At 42.7% G+C, this 19,280-nt stretch overlaps 1 protein-coding gene across 1 annotated transcript; it reads left to right on the top strand.

Moving 5' to 3' along the window:
- Positions 1–1,123: 1,123 nt before the first annotated feature.
- PRDM4 (PR domain containing 4) lies at positions 1,124–17,442 on the top strand. Its single transcript, XM_010076833.1, has 10 exons — positions 1,124–1,256; positions 1,908–2,093; positions 4,207–5,001; positions 8,139–8,288; positions 9,500–9,618; positions 10,360–10,445; positions 11,608–11,735; positions 12,293–12,607; positions 15,181–15,349; positions 16,743–17,442. Exons 1-10 carry the CDS (start codon positions 1,124–1,126, stop codon positions 17,050–17,052), a joined length of 2,391 nt encoding a protein of 796 aa, XP_010075135.1. The 3' UTR covers positions 17,053–17,442.
- Positions 17,443–19,280: the final 1,838 nt, after the last annotated feature.

Genomic DNA, 19,280 nt, shown 5'->3' with positions numbered 1-19,280 from the left:
GAGTGCCAATCCAAGCTCCAGGTCTCCGTCGGTACAGCAAAGCTTGGGCCTGCTGCTTGCAAAGGGCATGTGAGAGGCTCGGGTCAGCGTGAAGGCGGTTTGGTCCTGTTGCTGGGGTTGTGACCACTGTGGGGGCAGACGGTCTTTCAGGCCTTATGAACCACTGATGAGAGCCAGTGTGTGGGCAGGAGTGCCAGGATGGGCAGAGCTAAGGCCAGACACTTGCAGAGTTGTTGACAGTTGGGAGGTGTACGTCTCTCCTTGCTGTCCCCATCACTGTGGAGCGGTTCAGGCTGTATGTGCAGCTTTAGACCCCAGAGGATGGATGTGCCCTGAGCAAAGGTAGGGATTTGGGTTGTTGGGCAGCCCGATGGTTTCTGCAGTTTTACAGCCACTCATGTGGTGTGCTCCCACTTGAATAGCTTGAGAGGTGCCGGCAGTGAAGAGCCACTGGTTGATCGCTCTGAAATAACATATCATCCATGGTGCTAGTTTTTAATGTGATAGGATCATGTGCCATGTCTGCAGAACCAGACTGAGGCAGCCTGTTAAAACTCTGTAAAGTGGCTGTTCTGCAGAGGTGACTCTTGTCACTGTTGGCCTGGTCTAAACAGATGGTGGATTAAGAGGTTTTGCGTCCATTACCAGTTTTACCTGATCTTTCCTTCTCCTCTGCCCTGATGTTTTTTGAACATGAATGTTGTGTCCAGAAGTCATGAAATATAAATCAGATGCCATTGTCTGAGTAATCGTGACATTTGGCTTGCAAATTGATCTGTGTTCACAATACTTTAATCACAGTGTCTTTGACTACACGGAACGAGGCTTTGTTTTCTGGATGGTGAGGAAAAAGCTATGGTCTGTTTTGTCTTTTTAGACTGTCTTTTTAATCCTAGTTATTGCTATCTAATATGATCAATATGTATTGATCATTATGTGATCGCAGTGTGAGTTGTTGTGCTTTATGCGTAGCTTTCTAAGGCAGAGTTTTTACGTGTCAATATCTGATTTTGACTTTGTTTGCTCAGCCCTTCCTCACCACAGTACAGTCAGTAATCAGGAATACTCTTGCTTCTGTTTCTCTTTCTTTTTCCCCTGCCCTCTGTGTTCCCTGCTCCCCAGAATGAATGAAATGAACTTGAGTCCTGTGGGGATGGACCAGCTGACCTCATCCTCTGTGAGCAATGCCCTGCCAGTCTCAGGGAGTCACTTGGGATTGGCAGCATCACCCACTCACAACGCCATACCAGCACCAGGTAATGGGGAAAGCTCTCGCAACGGCATTGTAGCTCATGCTCTGTGTTATACTGTCACGGGAATGTTCATAACTGGGTAGCAGTGCTTGCTCTGATAGCAAGGCGTGTCTTTAGCAGGTAATGAGGTGATGTGGAATGGGGAAAGGGCAGACCATAAACCATTGCTTATGTGGGCAAAACAAAACGGATGTGTGCTTACCAGGCTTATGCCTTAATGGGAGTCTCATTTTGTACTAATGGGGTGGTTTGCACTATGGCTGGGTGGGCGGTAGCAGAATCCTTTGAAATATGAACTGTAGCTGCAAATCTGTCTCCATCTATGTCTGTCTTCACTCAGGTGAAAGTAATGATTTTTGACCTGTAAAGCAAAACTGTTTTCCTAGATCTTTTTTTTTCAGGGGACTACACAGAAAAAAGTCCATTACAATTGCAAAGAAGCAGGCCCTATGTAGTGTATCCAAAAAAGATCTAGCCACATTCAGACACACCTCTCAGTGCTGTGTTAACTGTGATCCTTTCTTTGAAGCCTGTCACCTTACTTTGACAGTACCATACTCTGCTTCCATAAGGAATTAGTAACCTCTTTGTTAGCTTGTGTATTCATAAGTTCAAGTAGTTCCATTGAATTTAAAGGGGCTTTTTCTTTCGCAGGCTTGCCTGTTGCAATTCCAAACTTGGGCCCCTCCTTGAGTTCCTTGCCCTCTGCTCTGTCTCTGATGCTCCCAATGGGTATTGGGGATCGAGGAGTGATGTGTGGTATACCAGAGAGAAACTACACCCTACCTCCGCCACCATACCCTCACCTGGAGAGCAGCTATTTCAGACACATTCTACCTGGTAAGTGGTCTGGTGCTGATGGATGGGAACAGAGAGAGAAATTGTTTTAAGAGACACCTGTTTCTGTTCTGAAGCAGGCAACACTGACTATTGTGCAGAGTTGTAAATTCCTGGAGTTTGTCTAGAGTCTGTTGTGTCATCTATACACCTTTATTTTCAGGTCTCTGTTTCTGTGTATGTATGTGAAGAGAATTGCAGGGTATTTGCTACTTACACCAAACCTCTGGTCACTCCTCCTGCTGCTTTGTCTTTAAGATTAACAGAAAGCAAAGGATGCCTGCTTTCTATCTTAAATTGCTTTAGTTTGAAAACTGCTTTTTTTTCTTTTTTTTTTTTTTTTCTGCTGTAGCAGAAAGTACAGTACAGAGTACTTAGTATGTGCGTGATGGTAGATTACAGTAGTTCAAAGCTCAAAAAGAGCAGGCTATCAGCTGAGGAGTTTGGGCTCTTTCCCACCCCTTTAGCCCATGGCATAGGTTTTCTTCATTTTTCAGTTGAAGGTTGGTTTCCAAAGGCCTTACATACTGACTTTTGTCTAGATTGCTCTCTTGAATGTGTTTTAGAGTATAAATGTAGAATTTTACATGTTAATATATGAAGAGGCAGAAATTTGAACTTTAAATGTAGTCCTTGTTTTGTTTTGTAGCTAAGATTTACAGGGTGGAAGCAGGTAGATAAACTTCTTCAAGGTCACCCAGTGAGTGTTGTTGGTTCAGCCTAGGTTAGGAAGAGAGATACAGCAGCCCAGACCTCATCAGCTACCTGATGACTAGTTGTTGACCTTGCCAGCTGCTTAGGAGTAACCTTTCCTACGGCATTACATGTGTGTCCATTTTGTGGGCAAAGAGTAGAGGAGGAGACAGTACATTTGAGCACTAAAGGTATTTGCTGTTCTTCTGAGCTGGAATAATTTATGCAGAAATGTATTTTTTTCTTTCTAGTCTGCTTGATGTTTAGCCGGGTGTTTCATAGGACTCTTCTGTCAGTCATCTTACTGCCTTCAAGGATCCTCCTTGTTCAAGCCACAGGGCAGCATAGCATGCAGAAAGACTTGATGCAGCTGATTTAATTAAACTGTCCATTTCTTGGCTTAACTGTTTTTAATGGGGTTATGCTGCAGAAAGAGTATCCATGCTTGCATGGTTGTAATAATGGACATGTTCAAATGGAAAACTTGTACAGAACAAATGGCTTATAGGGTTCAAGACCAAAAAGAGACATGCTGACACAGATCTTGCAGAATCTGCAAAATCTCTCTCTGTCTCTGCTAGAAGTACTGTTTACTTGAATGTGCTGATGTATTTCCTCCAAATATTTTTTTTTGGCTTTGTCCAACAAGAGAAGTTGTTAGTATGTAAATACAGGTTAGTGTTTCTTTGTATCTGAAGTTTCAAAGTTGTTTGACACTGAGGGTCTTTCCAGAACTACTAGAAAAGATGTTGGATTTTCTGATTTAAATTTAACTGGGGTATTGTTTTAGAAGAAACAACATACTTTTCATCTAAGGAAGGAGAGCAGATGACTCCCCTTGGAGAGACCTTATCTTAGTCCTTCAGAATTGCCGTTGATGGTCTCCAAGATCGACAGTTGTGTCATTTAGAGGATGGAAGTAGTCACTGTTAAAAGACCGAAGCAAAAAGGATGTATCCTGGAGAACTCTTTCTACTTCTCCTAGCAAAGATGAATGAGGGATTACCAAATGTTAGATTCCACTAGCGATCCTTCATCCTCTGTGAGCCATTTCTTGAGAATGAAAAATTACGCCTAAAATGTGAAGAACCTCTTTCTGATTCAGCCTGCGTCCTGAGGAGCCTAAGTTAGATGCTGCCAGAAACTTGTCTGTTTAGAGTTTGACAAATAACTAGAGACTTGGTGTGTTGGGTGGAAGCTCTGTATTTGTTGTCAAATGATACTTTAACAAGAGTTTTGGGTTGGCATATGTTTGTGAGCCATGTTTTAGAATTAGTGGTTTTTAATTGGATGTAACGTAAAGAACATGTCTTCAGGGATCTAGGTCTTAATGTACTGTGCTTCAGTGATGGAGTACTTTTGTTCAAGGTTTGAAAACTGATGTCATCTCACTCTCTTCTCTTTGCCCCTCTCATTCTATCAGGTATCTTATCTTACTTGGCTGACAGACCTCCACCTCAGTACATCCATCCCAACACTATAAATGTTGATAGCAATCCGGCATTGTCAGTCTCCACCAATCCCTCAGCCCTAGATCCCTACCAGCCCACTGGAACCGTGGGGCTGGAACCAGGGATTGTCTCCATGGACTCTCGCACAGTGAACACGCATGGTGCTCCAAATCTGCATCCCAGTGACAGCCATGAGGTAGCGCTGGATACTACAATCACTATGGAGAGCGTTTCGAGGGTAACCAGCCCCATCTCTACTGATGGGATGACAGAGGAGCTTACAATGGATGGTGTAGCTGGGGATCATTCACAGATCCCAAATGGCTCCCAGAGCCACGAACCTTTAGCTGTAGACACAGTGGGGAGTAACCTGGCATCGGACGCTGTGGGACACGGCGGTGTCATTCCCATTCACAGTAGCACTTTGGAACTCCCTGTCGTCATGGAGCCCGACCACATCGGTGGGCGGGTAACAGGAATATCGGAGAGCACACTAAATGACTCCATTCATACTGTGGCCATGAGCACCAACTCTGTGAGTGTGGCGCTCCCTACCTCACACAACCTAGCTTCCCTGGACTCGGTAGCCTTGCATGAAGTGGGCCTCAGCCTCGAGCCAGTGGCAGTGTCTTCCATAAATCAGGAAGTAGCCATGGGGCCAAGTCACGTGGATGTGTCTGCAGACAATCTTGCCTTCGTACCATCCTCTCTGCAAATGGAAGACTCCAATTCGAACAAGGAGAATATGGCAACCTTGTTTACCATATGTGAGTGGGCATTTCCTGCTTTCTTGGCATGGGGTTTGCTATGTAGCTGCTGTCTGGTGGGATGACAGGACTCTTGTTGCTAGTCTTACAGATTTCTGATGAAAGAAACTTATTTAACAAGTCCATGAAAGCTGGAACATCTGCATTGGTAGATTAACCTGGCTGAAACGATGCTAGCTGGAAGTAGACATAATATGATGTTTTAGTGTCGTTCTCTTTGTATCAATCTCCCATGTTACCTTGAGGCTGGAAGCTGAGTTCTTTATGAACCTGTTGCCTTTTGTGGATATGCTGGTATTATCCTTTGCAATGAGACTTCCGTTTTTTAAAGTCACATCATAAATAATTCTTGCTCTGTTAACAAAAAAACAACAAACACCACCACAAGCCATACATTTAATCAAGTGGGTATAATTGTTGAGTATGACATGTGATTTTGCAACATTTTTATTAAACCATAAACAGTCATAATGAAAATGTTGTTCTTAACTGAATCTGCTGGAAAAAAGACCAGAGAAGGAGGGAAGTTTTTAGTATTTCTAATTATTCTCATCAAAGGACTTCAGTCCAGAGGTTAGTTGATCTTGTAGGAGGAGAGGAGCACTGGACATTGCACGTTCTCAATCCTGTCATCATTCAAGGAGGGGTGTTTGAGAACTGTGAAGTTCTTGTTTGTTGGTACAGAGATTTGAACTTCAACCCGCAGCATGTCTGGCTTCCTGCCACTGAAGAGTAAGGCCAGCATTTATATTCAGTTTTATTAGTTGTGGTAGCATTGCTGAGTGCTGCTCTCGCATGCAGTCTGGCCCTACAACTGCCAGACGATTATGACAGTCTTTGACTGCGGAACATTTTTTAAGAAATTAAAAGAAATAGTGTCTTGGATAGCAATGGGAGAGGTGCAGTTTAGTGCAAAGTGTCTAGTCAGACATTTTAATAAAAACTTTTATTCTGGGGGATAAAATATAAACTTAAAATTAGTTGGTGTAGAACTATGATGAATTTAATAACTCCTAGAAGAGGTTTACAGCTGATGCACTCAGAAGTTCTTACAAGCATCTGTTGCATGTTGAACAGATAATGATCTAAATACTATGATATCCAACATGCTTGAGGTGAAATCACTTCTCTTATTCACCCAAGTGAGATGTGATGTGCCAGCTTATTGTCACTATGCTTAAAATAGTCCTAAGCTTTTTCCCAGCTGATGCCCTTCATTGGTAGGATAACAGCTATTGCTTGCCTAGTGCTTTTATGTTATTTCCAAAATAGATCTTTGACTTGAGAAGGTTTAAATTTTAACTTTTTGTTGTTGTTTTTAAACTTCTCCTGAATAAAACATGAATTTATGCCCAGACAGGTGACAGCAGGGAGGGGGATCTGTTTTAGGGCCTCTTGGTGGTTTTTCCTCACTGAGAAGGCAGGAGTCAGGACCTTTTTCAGTAAACCTTTTACACTGTTCCTAAGATGGAAGAAAAAAGTGCCCTTTACATGTTGCTAAATGTTTGTGAGACTTTTAAATACCCCTTTTTTTGGTCATCTTTGCTTGCAGTTCTGGGTACCCAAATCAAAGAAGTAATCATTGTGATTTTTTTTTTCATTATTTGGCAAGGACAGAAATGGAAAGGAAATTGTGTATTTCACTTCCTGTAGAATGCATGATTTTTTTTTTTTCAACTTCTTAAAAATGTATGAATCCCTAAACCTTTCCAAGTGGAAGTGTCACATGCCTAGAACTTGCTTTTCTTCCTCTTTGCCTCTCTTCAGGGTTAGTCCACAGACCTCTAGAAGCGTGTGCTAGGCAATGCTTAAAATCAACTGTTCTAAATAGTGTTTCTCATTACTCAGATCTGGTTGTTGTCATTGCTGTACTCGTACATGTCATCTGTACTCATGAAGCAGTGCTTATATAGGCTCTACCTAATAATAATTTTCTGAGTACTTTCCTGTCTGTAATTGTGTAGTTGCTTAAACTGTACTTTGTATGGGGTCAGATTCTGATACCCTGAGGTATGAAGGGAGTATCCCAGAAGTCTCTTTAAACAAGCAGTAATGGAGCTGCTGTTTATGCCTGCTGAAAGGAGGCCTGCAGTAGGTCTTTTATACTGGAGTTGGGCCATCAAGAGGCCAAAGAAGGTCTTTGTGGAGATCCTGCTTAATTAGCTGAGCATCTTTCTTTAGAAGAACAATGATTTATCGGGAGGGTGGTTGCTGAGTTAAGTGTTGGTTGCTCCATTAATAGAAAATAAAATGACATACTTTTTCTAGATGAGAGCATTTTATGCTCTACTTTTCCCCAAGTTTACTAGACTGAAGACTTTCAGTGGTTTATTTTTCAGCAGTACTTATGCTGAATGACAGATTAGGAAAGTGAAGCTACTAATTCTTCTTGGGCTTTTGTTTTTGTTCCATTCAGTGGCATCCCATAGAGGTGTACTGTATGAGTTTATTGCAGTGGGTCCTTCAAAAGCAGCAGTGAGGGTCAGGTTTTTGCTGCTGTGACAGTTTGCACATCATCTGAATTTAAATGGAGATAAGTGGACTTGTGAGTTCAAAATAGAAAAATTTTAGCAAGAAGACCTTACTGTCCCTTTGCATGGATATCGTTGAGGTTCAACGTGCAAGAGAACTTCTGCGTTCCTGGTTAATTCCAAAACCACAACTGGTTAGAAAGTTTTTGGTTTGGTATGGCTTGGATTTTTTTGCCAATAAAGGTAATTTCACTTGTGATAAGAGAGAAAATGGCTCTTCTATCTTCAGCATTACTGGCAGCTCTGGGGAGACTACCATCCATTTTGCAGTAGTTTTGATGAAGAGTGGACTCTGTCCAAGTGCTAGATTGCCCACACAGGGATAGTCTAGAGTCTAGACAATTAGTTTACCTTCATGAAGGCAGGTGGAAATTCTCATGTTTGGTCTGAATTGGATAGGAACAGTGACATGTACATTGGTGTCCATCTGACTGTAATAATATGGTTTATATTCTTCTCAGCAGAAGTTAGTAAAGCAGATGCATTAAACCGGATAGAAGCAGCCTTTGGCAGGAGCTGAGCCAAAGCATATTGGTAGGGAGCTGATTGCACTGTGGGGGGCTGTTGCATCTTTTTAATCCCTGTTGTCTCTTCCCTTCTCTGCAGGGTGCACACTGTGTGACAAGGCATATCCATCGGACTGCCCAGATCACGGGCCTGTCACCTTTGTCCCTGACACCCCGATAGAGAGCCGAGCCAGGCTTTCTCTCCCTAAGCAACTTGTCCTCCGTCAGTCTATCATGGGAGCTGAAGCGGGTAAGATTCGGACTACTGTATATTTCTATGCAGCAGTTTAAAATACACTCGCTGCCTGAAATCCCAAACTGTAGGGATTTTATTGTGGGAAAGAAGCACTGCAATAGAGAGATGGTTCCCTCTTCGGTAATCACCCTGACTTTCCTTGTACAAGAGCTTCTTGTTGTCTGGTTACTGCTTAGACTTCAGCTAGGCTCTTGGGGTGCTGCCACAGAGCATTACTGAAACACTTCATAAGGTCAAGCACAAGCAAGGTATGGTGTTTATTTTTATCGTGTGTTAAACAGCCCAGGCACAGCTTTGATAAGAAAACATTACAGAAATTGCAGTTTGGGAGACGATAACTATTAGAAATAGTGGAGATTTCTATCGCTTGTTCATTAGCTTGGTTTGCTACCTGTGGGTCTTCTAGATGGTCTCATTGGAGTATTGATCATGAGTGCCTCTTTTTTTCCCCCCCCCTCATTTACATTTGGCATGTAGACTGTGACCTTGTCATTGGATCTGGACCTTGTTACTGTATTTCACGCCATTGTCACCTGGAAATCGAAGAGTACAGTGCAATACCCTAAGGATCTGAAGGCTAGAGAAGAATGTGATTATTGGCTTGCTTAGTGGTGCTGCTTGTTGAGAGTAGATTACATCTTTTCGAGCTGCACTAGTTTGCAGTTTATCCTAAAAGCTATTCAGTGTATTCATGTAGACCTATATATATATAAATGTTTAATAATAAATAATATACACGCAGGATTCCCTCTGCCCATGACAGAAATACAGCTGCCTCTGGGGAGAAATGCAGAAGCTGCTTAACAATGCCCAGCAACAATTCTGGAAATTCCTGGGGATTAGGTAGGCGAAATGTAGTTACTGAAACTAGTATTTTCTGCTTCTGCAGAAAGTGCCATGAAAACTTTAATTGGTACAAGTGGCTAGGATCTTAGTTTTATAGCTTACTGAAAAGTAAATTACTTGCTTTTGACAAACAAAATAAATATTTGTAACTACAACAAAGCGGCTCCCAATAGTGTCATGTGGTGGTGGTGGTTCTTGTCTCTGGCTTAGGTGTGTTTTACATGTGAAGTAGAAGCTTTGATGATCTTATGCCTAGATATTATCCCTGGAGCATTATCTCATAAACCTCCCACCTCTGTGTTATGCATGATTAGTTGTTTGAATAATTGATTTCTGCAGATTTCATCTTCTACTGATAGGTGTGTGGACACGAGAAACCATTCCTGTAAGGACTTGTTTTGGACCTTTGATTGGGCATCAGAGCCATTCTCTGGAGGTAGCTGACTGGACAGACAAAGCAGCTAGTCACATCTGGAAGGTCGGTGGATGTTACGGCTCACAGTCTGCAGTCATGCCTTTATCTGGTGAAAGTCACCACATGACACAGCAGCTTTATCATTATCATCCTTGCCAAAAATCAAAATTAATGCAGTTTGTTTAATACTTAGTATCAGCATAGCAGAGCTGTATACAATGCAATATGCTGGTAATCAATCCTAAAGTACAACAAACTGCTTTAATGCCTTGTATTTTAAAGGGTTATGTGTAGTTTCCAGTATTTGTGCAGAGGTGCAGCAGAGATTGTAGATGAATTAGGAGGCAGCACTTGTTTGTTTGTTTTGTATCATTGTTTATTGAAAATTCCCCCAACTGATGAATGATTTGTTGTAGGAAAGTTGCTTTAAAGCTTTCTTTTTCACCTCATATTGAGAATGTAAAATTGATCTATATATATAAAACATGTACTGTTTGCCCAGATATTATTATTCACAAGACTTGGCTTGTAAGAAAAGCAGCTAAATGCATTTCTGCTGGGAGCTAAAGGTTCTGTGTGGGAAAGATGCTCATAGTTTTTCGAGCCTCCTGGGTAGCAGAGAGGTCAAAATTCCTGTGTGAAGGGGAAAGTAAAGAGTAAGAACAGGGCTGTGGTGTTGGCAATGGCAATGGAGACCTCCTGGCTTGTTGTAGGTAAACACATTCTCTCCTAAAGAGAGAAGCTGGCTTTCACTGCATTTGTTGCTGTGTTTTGTCCTAAGATTGCATTTGTTTTTCCTGGCAGATCTATCACAATGGTGTCCTGGAGTTCTGCATCATTACAACTGATGAAAATGAATGTAACTGGATGATGTTTGTACGCAAAGCCAGGTGAGAGCCACCTGTATTGTGCTAGTAAGTAGCCTGGAGCCTGAGCTGCAGGCTCATAGCAGGCTGTGCAGGAGAATGTGCAGTGCTGCATTGACTGCCCAGGTGGGTAATGAGCTCAGGATCCAGGGACCTTCAGTGGTTATCTAGGCATCTTGGACTGGTGGGGAGAATGAAGCAGAGCACGCAGTGGAGAATGTTAGGGGGGAACCAGTATGCATGCTGTAGTAAAAGAGCCCCAAACCTGCCCACATAACATATTTGTTTCCCTTGTTCTAAAGCTTTAAATCAGGTTCTTTTTGTATTAGCTTACTGTGTATTAGCTTGTTATTGCCTTCCCTCTGTCCCATTCCTTTTGGATATATCTGTGAAGATGACATTGATTGTCTTTTTTATTTTAATACTTTATTAGCAAAGTGTCTCTGAGTTCTTTTGGCCAAATTCCAAGCTCTTACAGCTCCCAAGGGCTGTCCTTTTCAGTCTTTCTGGAGCCTGTGATGAAAACTATCCAGACTGGCTTCAGTATTGCTCCATACGTGGTTCACTGAGAAGGGTGAACCTCTCCTATTGCTCTGTGGCACAAAGTAGGTTTCCCCTGCAATTTGTTTCATTGCTCCCATATGCAGGAGTTAAGAAGTTAGTGATGGATCTCCCACTGCAGTGGGGAAGAGCTTTTGCTGGTTTCAGGTACTGGGAACAAACATATGCAAGATACAGCTTCAGAAGATGAATTACCACATCTTGGAAATGTTTTTCAAGAGTTATTTTTGAAGATAATTTTGCTTTCATACTTTACTGATATTTATATCTCCCTTGTGTTCTTAAGGGGTTAATATGAGAAATATATATATTTTTGTAGTTTCTTAAGAGATCATAAACTCTCCTCTCTCAGCCCACTCCAGTGTCTAGTAGTAATTTTCTCAGCAAGATATTGCAGTGGTGTGAAAAATGTCTCGTGGTAGAGCAGATTTGCTCTCAAGGTCTAGCTTTCCTTTCCTTTAATAAAGAAGGGCAGAAGTGACAGACATGGTTTTTTTTATAATGTGCTGACAAGCATTGCAGTTCCCTCATTACTTATTTATAGGAGTTTCCTTTTTTTTTAAAATCTCTCAAAAAGTCATTATTTCTGGAGGGTTTTTTTTCATAACTCTCATTATTGCTATAGGAACCAGGAAGAGCAGAACCTGGTAGCTTATCCCCATGATGGAAAAATTTACTTTTGCACCTCTCGGGACATCCCACCTGAACATGAGCTTCTCTTCTATTACAGTCGGGACTATGCACAACAGCTTGGTAAGTAAGTGCTCATTGTCATTGGTTTCACAGAGAGCGCTCAGCTTGAATTTCCTTTTAGTGCCATCTCTGGGTGCTGTGACTTGGGCAGTGCATTATGTTCCTTCTCAGTTCCTAGTGGTGCATGCCATAGTTTCCTTTTACCTTTCATGACTACAGGAGTACCATCATTTAAAATAAACATTTCACTATCTATTTCTACTGATCAGAAGTAAAAGATTGCCGTTTTAAAGAAATGGATTGTTTTTCTTCTGGTCATCCATCTAGTGCTAAGGGAGTTTTGCTAGCTGAAGATGTTCCTACACTCCCTCACCTTTGGCTGTGATAATCTGTTTGATGGAGCGATGCTCAAAACCATTCCAAAGTTTGTGCCCCCCAAAACATTTGAAATAGCCTACCTAGAAGAGCTAAAAAGTAAGCACCGGAGCTGAAAGGAGCTGGGCTGAAAATGCCTGCAGCTGGCTTTGCTGCCACAGACAGAGTGTTAACATCAATCACGCTCATGCTCTGTAAGGCCTTGCTGTGCCTCATTAAAAGTGATGCTTTTGTCCCCAAAGGTGTCCCTGAACATCCGGATGTGCACATCTGCCACTGTGGAAAGGAATGCGTTTCCTATGCGGACTTCAAGGCCCACTTGAGCAGCCATATTCACAGCCACCTCCCCAGCCAGGGGCACAGCAGCAGCCATGGGCCAGGCCACGGCAAGGAAAGGAAGTGGAAATGCTCCATGTGTCCCCAGGCTTTCATCTCCCCTTCCAAGCTCCACGTCCACTTCATGGGGCACATGGGCATGAAGCCGCACAAGTGCAATTTCTGTAGCAAAGCTTTCAGTGATCCCAGCAACTTACGGACACACCTCAAGATACACACAGGTAAGGGTTGGGGACTTTATTATACAGAGATGCCTGTCCTAAGAATGGGGCAGGACCTGTTCTCTCTGATCCCTTGGGTGGTTGGCAGGACATAGCTTGTGTCCGTAAATCTAAGCTCTTAGAAACACAGAATGTTTTGGGTTGGAAGGGACCTTTAAAAGTCATCTATTCCACCCCCCCTGCTGTAGGCGAGGACATATTTCACTAAATCAGGTCACTCAAAGGCCCATCCAACCTGACCTTGAACACTTCCAGTGGTGGGGCATCACCACTTCTCTGGCAACCTGTTCCTGTGTCTCACCACCCTGGTAAAAAAAAAAAAATTCTTTATGTCCAGTTTAAATCTACCCTCTTTCATTTTAAAACCATTGCCCCTTGTCCTGTCACTGCAGGCCTTGGTAAACAGTCTCCCATCTTTCTTATAAGCCCCCTTTAAGTATTAAAAGGCTGCAGTAAGGTCCCCCTGGAGCCTTCTCTTCTCCAGGCTGAACAATCCCAACTCTCTCAGCCTGTCCTCACAGGAGAAGCACTCCAGCCCTCTGATTGTTTTCATGGCCTACCTCTGGACCCACTCCAACAGGTCCATGTCTTTCTTGTTCTTTTCTTGTTCTGCGGACCCCAGAACTGGATGCAGTACTCCAGGTGGGGTCTCACCAGAGCGAAGTAAAGGGGTAAGATCACTTCCCTCGACCTGCCTTTCTAAGAATGGCAGCATCCCGACTGTCTATAGGAATGATCTCCGGTTCAAGTGAGATCACTGTGCTGACCTCAACTAATGCCTGGGCACTGCCTGAAAGAGCGCTGGTTGGCATGAGATAGGACTGCGCTGGGTTCAGTGGTGCGGGTGCTTATAGAACAGTATGTAGACCTGTGTTCTGACTGATTGTGCTGTGACTAAAAGAGCATTTGATGAGTTGAAGTTGGTTACAGTTGGGAAGAAGTGTCAATCTTTGTCTGGGAGACAGAAACCCAGCAGATCAGTGCTGGCAGCTATGATAAAACAAGGGTTTTCTTCTGCTCTTGAGAAAAAGCCAACTCGATGTGAGAGCTTGTAATGTGGACAGTTGTCCACTTAAATACATGGCTGAGATCTTTCCCCTCTTTCTTACTTGAATAGTTTTTCATCTTAAGCAAATGGCACAAGACTGAAATTGGTGACTGTGGGGTCAGACTGATGTGGATAAGGCTCAACTCTGTCACTTATCCAAACTTAAGTCTGAACATGCTATGACTTCTGTGGGCATTTGGCTATCACTAGAGGTTTTGGAGATAAAGGAAGAATTGCCTGAACATCAGTGAATGAGAGCTAACAGAGGAAAACAAAATAATGAAAGATTTTTCAGCTGTGTAAGAAGAGAGGGAGTAAGAAAAGCCATGGATTTAACAGAGAGTGAGGACAGGAGAGAGGGTGAAGGTCAAGTCCAGTCCAGGAAGACAGTGTATATTTTTGCATTTTGGGTTGGGTTTTTTTTGTTGTTGTTTTTTTTGTTTGGTTTTTTTTCAGGAAGGTTGAAATAGCTGTTGGGAACCAAGGAATACAAATCACAAAGCTGGAAGGGGACTAAAATTGGGAGTTCAGTGCAGTTGAGTGAAGCATAAGAAGCTGTAGGCTTGGTAGTGAGTTTTATTAAACTGCTTGAGTACAAATGTGGTATACACAACCGCAGAATACTCAGTGGGATATGGATTCAAGTGGTATTCAAACTTAGTCTGAATTCAGTGTTCTGCAGAGGTTTTGAACTATTTCTGGCAAAGAATAATGCAAGAACTACAGATATGTGGGAAAATGGGATAAAACAATACAAGTTACCAAAGAGACAGTGAGGTTTGTACCTGTGTGTTTGTTAGAGAAGAGAAACTGTTTTTCTAGACAAAAGCAATGTAGCGCATCAAATGTAGTTGGGCTCCAGTAAGGCATCAGATACAGTTCCTGTGGGAAATTAGCGGAGATGGGGATGAACTAATAATATACGGTAACTAGATGGCTACCATTGCTACTGTTAAAAAGGATGCTACCATATTTTTACTCAAGAATTCATCTTGGATCAGCCTGGTCTTGTTAAGTGTTTGTCTGAATCTCTTTGGTGGAAAATCTACAAGTCTACTTGTGTTGTTTTGATATGCAGAACAGGGAGGCACAGTTGGTGTAGACAAGAAATAGAAAGTCTGTCTTACAGGAGACGCTGACTGACTGCAAGCGCTGGAGGAAGAGGAATCAATGGTGTTCAGAAGGACAAAGTGCAGAACTGTACATCACATGAAGGGCTTAGTGGTTTGGAACAGTAGCACAAAGTGGAGTTTTTTTGGCTTAGGGGCATGGGGTAGGGGATAAAAAGCTTTGGGAATTATGAAGTCAGATGCCTATTTTTTGCATAGCTAAATCTAGACTGTAACTAGGTAGGCCTTTATGCTGAGTCTGAAGGAGCTGCAGGAGGAAACAGGTCCTGTTCACAAAGAATCTGCCTTTCTTCAGGGTACAATTATTTTATTTTTCTAAGTAGTCAGGCCGGTTGGCTTACTGTATTTCTTGGGACACTGACTGTCAATTTGTGAGTGTACATATGTAATCCTAGGTCAGAAGAATTATCGCTGTACCCTCTGTGACAAATCATTCACCCAGAAGGCTCACCTGGAATCGCACATGGTCATCCACACGGGGGAGAAGAATCTGAAGTGCGATTACTGTGAAAAGCTATTCATGCGGAGGCAGGACCTCAAGCAGCATGTACTCACTCACACGCAGTAAGTGATCTCACAAGATGTGTTGGACTGGCCAGCGCAATAAATAATGAACTGAACAGCCTGGGAGAGAATCTCCACTTTGCAAATAGTTTGGCCTAAGGAGTATAGGTTCATCCTCTAAAGTGACAGAGAAGTCTGTCTGGACAAAATCCTTGTTACTGCCTGAAGTTGTCCTAGTCTAGTGTTTGCAGTATTCAATGACACAGTAAATTGCAGGCATGCACCTTATCTTCTGAATGGCACTGTGGAGCATTCATCATTTTGGAGAGGGGGTTAGTTGATTTACATTTAGCTCTCTGCTGAGAACTGTTTCCACATCCCAACAGGACCACAACTCCTCAATGCTCTCCTTACCTAGTAGCTTGTTAGTGAAGTCTCCCACTCTGTTTGCACCAGGGGGTGGGGTGCAGCTGTTTCCAGCTATCTTCCCCCAGATCTCATTCATGCACTTGGTCTCCTGCAGGGAGATGCCCAGGGGGAGGGCAGATCCCCATCCACCCCCATGTCCTCCTCCAGTTAGCTACAGGTCTCTCCCAGCCCCTCATCTCTCCGCCAGGCCAGATCTTTCCTTTTGCTGTGGGAATCTCTCCATTCTGTTTAGTTACTCCCACTCCAAGGTCCTCCCTTCAAGGCTGCTTGCCTAAAGCTAGTCCCTCTGCTTATTTCATTTTCAGAATCTGGTTCTTGTACTCACTTGAATCGATTGCCGCTTCTGTCATGCTGCCTAGGAGACAGCATAGTGCAGCGAGCACGAGCAAGAGAGAGGCAGACAGACAGACTTGCTTTGCTGCTTGTTTTTACGGCCAGAGCTAGGAGCTGGGAGGTTTTTTGCACAGTCATCTACAGAATTTGACTGTTGCAGTCTTACAGACTGAGGGTTAACAGCAGCTTTGGTTTGTTGTTTTGTGTTGGGTTTGGGTTTGTTTGTTTTCCCCTCATTTCTGCAGGCTGGGAAGGAGGCTTTTTTTTTTTCCCCTTTGGCAACATCTCTGCCCTTGCCAAAACATGGAGCTTATCCAGAGTTTGGTCTTACTGAAAAAAATAAACAAAATCCTTGTAGAATTCTTTCTTCTTTAATTTATCATCAGGAAAGAAAAACAGTTGCAAGCTAACAGTTAATCCAAAAAGCGTGACTCCTGTTGATGCTGCTGGGGCAGGGGACAGACAGAACAGGCTGTGGTACCTACTGTGTGAGAGAGAACTGAGCAATATTTACACTTTATACGGCAGTAGTGCTGTTATATCTGGTCTGTTTCTCCTTCAAGTATATTGAAAGTAAGATTTAGGAGTAAGACTGACCCTTTCACTCTTTCTGTCACCATCTTGCCACTGTTTAATACAGTACCAGCTGCCTTGTGGCAGGAGCAAACTGTAACTTTCTCATGTCTTGCAGAGAACGGCAGATCAAGTGCCCCAAGTGTGACAAGCTGTTTCTGAGGACAAATCACCTGAAGAAGCATCTCAATTCACATGAAGGAAAGAGAGACTATGTCTGTGAAAAATGCTCCAAGGCTTATCTAACCAAATATCACCTCACTCGCCACTTAAAAATATGTAAAGGCCCCACATCCAGCCTGTCAGCCCCAGAGGAGGAAGAGGAGGAAGATTCAGAGGAGGAATTAATAGACTCTATGAGAACTGAAGACTGTAGGATTAACAATGGAGTTTATTCAACAGGTGATGCCCTCTCTGGACACAAATGAGAAGAGAGAGGGAAATTTTCTTGGATGTTAAGACTGGAGAAGGAAAAAAACCCTCTTCCTTGTTTGCCCAGTCAACAGCATATATGTCAAATGAGGAGTTTTCCTTCTGTTTTGGTCTCCACACTACCACCGCTTAGTAAACTCTGTAGCCAAAACACTGAATGAGAATGGATCATGCACGTTTAAGTGAAGATTTGCTAAGAAGGAAATGTGAGGCAAGGATATTTTTTCACACATACTGTGCATACTTATTTTCCAAATTGCTCAGATTAATCCGTCCAGTGCCAGGATATGTGACACACCTTGCATAGCCCTTTGAATAAAGAGCCACAAACCAGAAATGTAGTTAAGCAATTGCAGGGACCTGTAAGCCAACTGTCCATAACTGCCAAAGCCATATCAATAGGAAAAACAAAGTGGTGGTGGCAGCTGATGTATTATGCTTTTAATACTTTTTAACTGAAGGATGTGGTTTGGCTCAAAGCAAAGACTTGTCAATGCTCAGGTTTCCTTCTTTTTAGGACAAAAAAAAGGTGTTTATTTTTTTTTAAAGCCAGTGAAATCAGCATTTGCAGACAAAGCAATTACCCCACTACAGCACATCAGACATTGGCTTTTGGAGAACAGTTTTTGCCTCTTCTCACTCTAGTTCACTAGCCCATTTAAGCAGGTGAAGAGGTAAAGACTGTATAGACGCAGTAAGGAAGAGGCTTACAGATGCGCAGTGTTTACAGTATATATTACTTGTTGTGCTGTAAACCTTTTACCACCTGGAATGATGGGAGGGTTTGCTGCTAATATTATTTATGGAATGAAGATGTATTTCATTCAGTTTTCTTTTGAAAAATTAAAAATGTGGCTCTTTTCTAATGGTCTTCTTTTTTAATATTGACACATTCTGAAAAAATTATGCTAAAAGAAATAACACCACTTTTCATCACCTGCCTCTCCCAAGCCTTCCTGGGACAAGGTAGGGGTAGGAGCACCTCTGTGAACAGGCACAGCTAAGACCTGCTCTTTAAACCTTGTAGAGTTGCTGTGTGGCTCCTCTGGCTACACTGCAAAAGAACTGTAAGCTGAGTTCTGGTCTCTGACAAGGTAGTTGGAGGTTCCTTTGTGAAAGAGGCTCCATTTTTTTGCCCTCAGTGGCCTAAGTTCAGCTGTACCTCTCCCTGTACACTCTATTTTCTCAGAGACCTCTCTGGTTTCTTCAAACCTGAAAATGCGTAATGCTTGCTCTCTGAGATCAGTATGTGATTAAAAAGCTCCAGGAAGACGGGTTGAAGGATTTTGTGTAGTCAAGGAAGAGCTGTGTTGCTTGCAGTAATACAGTTTCTTCCTAGAACAGAAAGCAAGCACTAGAGCTACACTGCCAGTTAATACCAGAGGGAGTAGGTAACAGAAATTGCTACCCTCAGAGAGCTTAACATGAAGCATTTATTTCAAATGAAAGCTCTGAAAAACTTCAAGCTTTTCAGTGGAGAGCACTTGAACAGAGATGGTTCTGGTGCTTTCACCTTCTTAAGCTTCACAAAAGCAGTTGTTCATTTGTCGTCCACACATTCTTCACTATTGCTTGACAGAGAAAGGATTGAGGCAGGCATACCAACACATCCAGAATATTCTTGGTTCCTGTGGAGCCATGTTAAACACCTGTCCCCAGACTAGAAACAGCGGAATTGGATTTAGAAACATCCACTTCAAGGAATGGGAAAGAAACCTATGCGTTTTCCCCATCTGCAGTTTGTACTCATACAATTTATCTGCTTTACTTCACCAGAATGAGTTACAATGACCTGGGGGGGAAGCAGTGGTAAGATCTTGTCAACTACACGCACCAACACTTTGCTTTGCTTTTGACACAGTTGCTTTGATACCCAGGGCATTTTTGCAACAGCAGCACTTCAGTACACACCTTCCAGTATGTGGAGAGGGAAGCATTTCACAGGAGGATAAGACTATCATTTAACTTCTGTCCTGGAGTAAGGCACTTGGGAGTTCATTTTAAATGTGAGGAAATGTTTCTGAGTCACATTCCTTGACTAGGTTCCTGGTGCTGTAAATGAAGTATTTTAAGTCAGTTAGACTGATAAACTTCAGGTTTCAGGCAGAAATGCCTGGGAAGAGTTAAGAACATGAGTACCTAAGATGGACAGCTTTCACCAGTGACGGTGACCAGCTGAGATCCCTACCCTTACTTTGTGTCCTGACAGCCTCTCATCCTCTTC

Source organism: Pterocles gutturalis, unplaced genomic scaffold (genome assembly GCF_000699245.1).
Source record: "Pterocles gutturalis isolate BGI_N339 unplaced genomic scaffold, ASM69924v1 scaffold5993, whole genome shotgun sequence".
Taxonomy (NCBI): Eukaryota; Metazoa; Chordata; class Aves; order Pterocliformes; family Pteroclidae; genus Pterocles; species Pterocles gutturalis.
Note: the sequence above shows the minus strand (reverse complement) of the source record. Positions and strands in the feature narration are given on the sequence as shown.

Coding starts and splice junctions, on each gene's coding strand:
- PRDM4 (XM_010076833.1), top strand. CDS start 1,124: ATGAATGAAATGAACTTGAGTCCTGTGGGGATGGACCAGCTGACCTCA. Junction 10,446..11,607: donor ATGTTTGTACGCAAAGCCAG/GTGAGAGCCACC, acceptor TTATTGCTATAG/GAACCAGGAAGAGCAGAACC. Junction 11,736..12,292: donor GGACTATGCACAACAGCTTG/GTAAGTAAGTGC, acceptor TTGTCCCCAAAG/GTGTCCCTGAACATCCGGAT.